The sequence below is a fragment of the Mercurialis annua genome, linkage group LG8 (assembly GCF_937616625.2).
Source record: "Mercurialis annua linkage group LG8, ddMerAnnu1.2, whole genome shotgun sequence".
In the NCBI taxonomy this organism is placed as follows: Eukaryota; Viridiplantae; Streptophyta; class Magnoliopsida; order Malpighiales; family Euphorbiaceae; genus Mercurialis; species Mercurialis annua.
Window position 1 is genome coordinate 26,842,553 of NC_065577.1, and position 4,473 is coordinate 26,847,025.

The 4,473-nt window shown below is 45.8% G+C and overlaps 1 protein-coding gene across 1 annotated transcript; it reads right to left on the minus strand.

Moving 5' to 3' along the window:
• Positions 1-2,331: 2,331 nt before the first annotated feature.
• LOC126661805 (uncharacterized) lies at positions 2,332-3,942 on the minus strand. Its single transcript, XM_050355674.1, has one exon. The coding sequence runs from the start codon at positions 3,940-3,942 to the stop codon at positions 2,332-2,334; it is 1,611 nt and encodes a 536-aa protein (XP_050211631.1).
• Between the last annotated feature and the right edge of the window lie 531 nt (positions 3,943-4,473).

A 4,473-nucleotide genomic window follows, 5' to 3' on the forward strand; every position in this document is an offset into this window, starting at 1 on the left:
AAAATGTGACCCTCCATCACTGATGATTTCCCGTGGCACCCCAAATCTATTGATCAACTTCTTCAGGAACTTCAGGACCACTTTTCCATCATTAGTGGGCAAAGCAGCTGCTTCCACCCATTTCGACGCATAGTCGACGCACACCAAGATGTATAAATACCCACATGACACAGGGAATGGTCCCATGAAGTCGATACCCCAGACATCAAAAATCTCGACCTCCTGAATAGAAGAATGAGGCATCTCATCACGCCTTGATATGTTGCCAGTTCGCTGGCATCTGTCACAGTGCTGCACAAAATCTCTCACATCCCTATGCAGTGTAGGCCAATAAAAACCACTCTCTAGCACTCGTGCTGTTGTCCTACCCGAAGCATAGTGACCCCCATAATCTGAAGAATGGCACTGAGTCATAATGGCCAACATTTCTTCTTCTGCAACACATCTCCGGATCATCTCATATGCATAAACTCTAAATAGATATAGCTCATCCCATAGATAGCGCTTTACATCAGAGAGGAACTTCTTGCGCTGGTGATTGTTCATGTCCAGAGGCATAATGTCAGCTGAGAGATAGTTGGAGAAATCTGCATACCATGGATTCATCGTCTCCTTAATGAGCATAAGTGCCTCATCAGGAAAACGTTCATTGATGACTTCGTCTTCTACCACTGGCTCGGGAACCTCTAAACGCGACACGTGGTCTGCTACCACATTCTCTGTCCCTTTCTTGTCTCTGATCTCCAAATCAAACTCTTGCAGGAGCAAGACCCACCGAATCAACATAGGCTTTGCATCTTGCTTGGCAAAAAGGTATCGCAGCGCAGCATGATCAGTATAAATGATAACCTTTGAGCCAAGTAGATACTGCCTAAATTTATCCAGTGAAAACACGACATATAGCATTTCCTTCTCCGTGGTAGTGTAGTTCAGCTGAGCTCCTGTTAAAGTGCGACTCGCATAATAGATTACATGAAGCTTCTTGTCCTTCCTCTTCCCCAGAATGCTTCCCAACGCCTGATCGCTTGCATCGCACATGATCTCAAAGGGCAGATCCCAATCCGGACTAGATATGACTGGGGCAGTGACTAATGCTTCCTTTAACCTGAGAAAAGAAGCAAAACAGGCATTAGTAAACAAAAAAGGCGCGTCCTTGACAAGTAAGGTAGTCAAAAGACGCGTTATGGAAGAAAAATCCTTGATGAACCTGCGATAAAAACCTGCGTGCCCGAGGAAGGCACGGACTCCCTTCACTGTGACTGGAGGTGGAAGCTTCTCAATCACCTCTCTTTTTGCCCTGTCAACCTCGATACCCTCTCTGGATATCTTGTGCCCCAAAACAATGCCTTCTTCCACCATGAAGTGGCATTTTTCCCAATTCAGCACCAGATTTGTCTCTTCGCATCTCTGCAAGACTCGATCTAAATTTCGAAGACAACACTCGAAGGAGTCCCTGAAGACTGAGAAGTCGTCCAAGAACACTTCCATGATTTCTTGGATCATGTCATTGAAGATCGAAGTCATGCACCTCTGAAACGTAGCAGGCGCATTGCAGAGACCGAACGGCCTGCGACGGTAGGCGAAGGTGCCATATGGACAAGTAAAGGTAGTCTTCTCTTGGTCCTCTGGGAAGATAATGATCTGATTGTACCAAGAGTAACCATCCAAAAAACAGTAAAAAGCATGTCCTGCTACCCGCTCTAGCATCTGATCAATAAAAAGAAGCGGAAAGTGATCCTTCCTAGTTTCGGCGTTCAGCTTCCTGTAGTCAATGCACACTCGCCACCCAGTGACCGTGCGAGTAGAAATCTGCTCCCCTTTTTCATTCTCTACAACAGTCATCTTGCCTTTCTTAGGCACACACTGAATTGGGCTCACCCATGAACTATCTGAAATGGGATAGATGATGCCCGCATCAAGTAGCTTCACAATCTCCTTGTGAACCACCTCCTTCATGTTAGGGTTCAGCCGTCTCTGTCTCTCCGCAGATGCCTTAGACTCATCCTCTAAATGGATCCGATGCATCACTACTGAAGGGTTGATCCCTCTGATATCTGAAATCTTCCACCCAATAGCCAAGATACGTCCCTTGACTACATCAATGACCCTCTACTCTTGCTTCTTGGTGAGCTTGTTGCTGATGATAATTGGCAAAGTGTCATAAGCTCCCAAGAAAGCATATCGCAAATGTGCAGGCAACGTCTTGAGCTCCACTTTTGGTGGCTTCTCTGAAGAGGGAGGAGTGATGTGCTTGCTCTTTAACAGTGTTTCGAGGACTGGTTCCTCTGAGTACTCCTCCCTTTCAGCATCTTCCCCTTTACTCGGCATAGACTACATGATGGCTTTGTTTTCTGCTAGTTGTTCTTCTACTAACTCATCCACCATGTCTACCAGCATACATTCACCTCCCGAATTTGGATGGCGTGTGATCTTTCTCATGTCAAACTCAACGCTCTCATCCCCAATCCTCAGAGTCAGCTTGCCATCATGAACATCGATACGAGCTCTGCCAGTGTTCATGAATGGTCGCCCCAATATCATCGGGCACTCCTTGTCCGCTGCATAGTGAAGGACAACAAAATCCACAGGGAATATGAATTTATTGACCTTTACTAGGACATCCTCCACAATCCCATGTGGCTTTTTCAGAGAGTGATCCGCTAGCTGCAACATCACCGGCGTAGCCTGTACCTGTTGATCACCAAACATACTACGAAAAAGGGATAAGGTCATAAAATTAATACTAGCACCTAAATCGCAAAGGCAATTGACAGATTGCATGTTACCAATAGTACAAGGGATAGTGAAACTCCCTGGATCCTTAATCTTGGTCGGTAGACTGCTCAATATGATTGAGCTGCAGTTTTCTGTCATTGGTACTGGTCCCTCTGCATCCCAACTCCGCTTGTTGGTGATGATCTCCTTGAGAAACTTTGCATAGTGCGGCATCTCTCTCAATGCGTCTGCCAGACTAATGTTAATCTGTAGCTTCTTGAAAGTTTCAAGAAATTTGTGAAACTTCCAAGTGTCATGCGGCTTCTTCACTCTGTGTGGGAATGGCACCTTTGGCACAAAATGAGGTGGTGGGGGTTGTTTAGCAACTACCTTTTCAGGTTCGCCACCCTCACACTGTTCCTTTTCCGCCTCAACTGTAGCACGTCCTGCATATGGATCATCCAGTGCTTTCCCACTTCTTAACTCAATAGCTTTGAGATGCACTCTGGGGTTTTCCTCAGTAGTAGATGGTAAACCCCCTTGACTTTTGCTCTGCAGTGCTTTAGCCATCTGCTGATTCTGCACCTCAAGATTATGGATGGTGGCAGCATGATTTTTAAATTTCTGCTGCGTCTCAGCATCCTTCTTCATAATCATCTCCATCATCTTGTCAAACTTGCTATGGAGAGATTCACCCTGCTCTCTCTGCTGAAAGCCAGGTGGATGCTGTGGCCTAGCATTCTGATGTTGGAAATTCCCTTGGTTCTGGAAGTTTCCATGATTCTGGAAGTTGCCCTGATTATGTTGTGGCCTTTGTCCTCCTTGAAAACTTGGACCTGCCTGATTGTTGGCATTACCCCCATTATCCTTCCATGAAAAGTTCGGGTGATTCCTGCAGCCTGGGTTGTAAGTAGCAGCATATGGATCATTACTCTGTCTCTGTCCTCCAACAAAATTGACCTGCTCATTAAATGCCTGTCCCATCACATAGCATTCACTTGACACATGAGTAGGATCTCCACATACTTCAGAGCTACTTTGTATTGCAACAACATTTCCCATATTCATCCCTGCAGTGTGCCTCATAAGAATATCCACCTGAGCCTGCAGTGCAGCATTCTTTGCTTTCAGACTCTCTACAGCCGGATCAGCGGTGACTGCCATTACTCCTTTCTGCACCGGTACTCTTGCCCTTTCATTCGGCCAAGTACACCCATTCATAGCCATCTCATCTAATAAAGTGAAGGCTTAATCAGTTGTCTTCCTCATCAGTGACCCGCCTGCAGCTACATCTATAGGGCTTCTGCCCAACTCAGTGGACCCATTGTAAAAGTTCTGGATTAGATTTTCCCTGGTGATGTGATGATGGGGAACTTTCCTCTGCATCTCCTTGTAACGCTCCCACACTTCATGTATTGATTCTCATCGTGTTGTTGATAGAGCATAAGATCCCTTGTCAACTTTGCAGTCTTTGCCATGGAGAAGTACTTGCTCATGAAAGCTTTTTCCAAGTCTGCCCAAGTGTTCACCCCTGCTCTAGGTAAAGCATGAATCCATTGCTTCGCCTTATCCCTCAGAGAAAATGGGAATAGGCGCAACCATACCTCATCCTCAGTCATGTTACTGATCTTGAAAGTACTGCACACCTCTAGGAAATTTCCCAGATGTGCATTCGGGTCTTCAGTAGGCAGACCATAGAACTAACAACGAGCCTCTAAGAGTTGGATGAAACTCGTCTTGATTTCATATTGAGGTGTA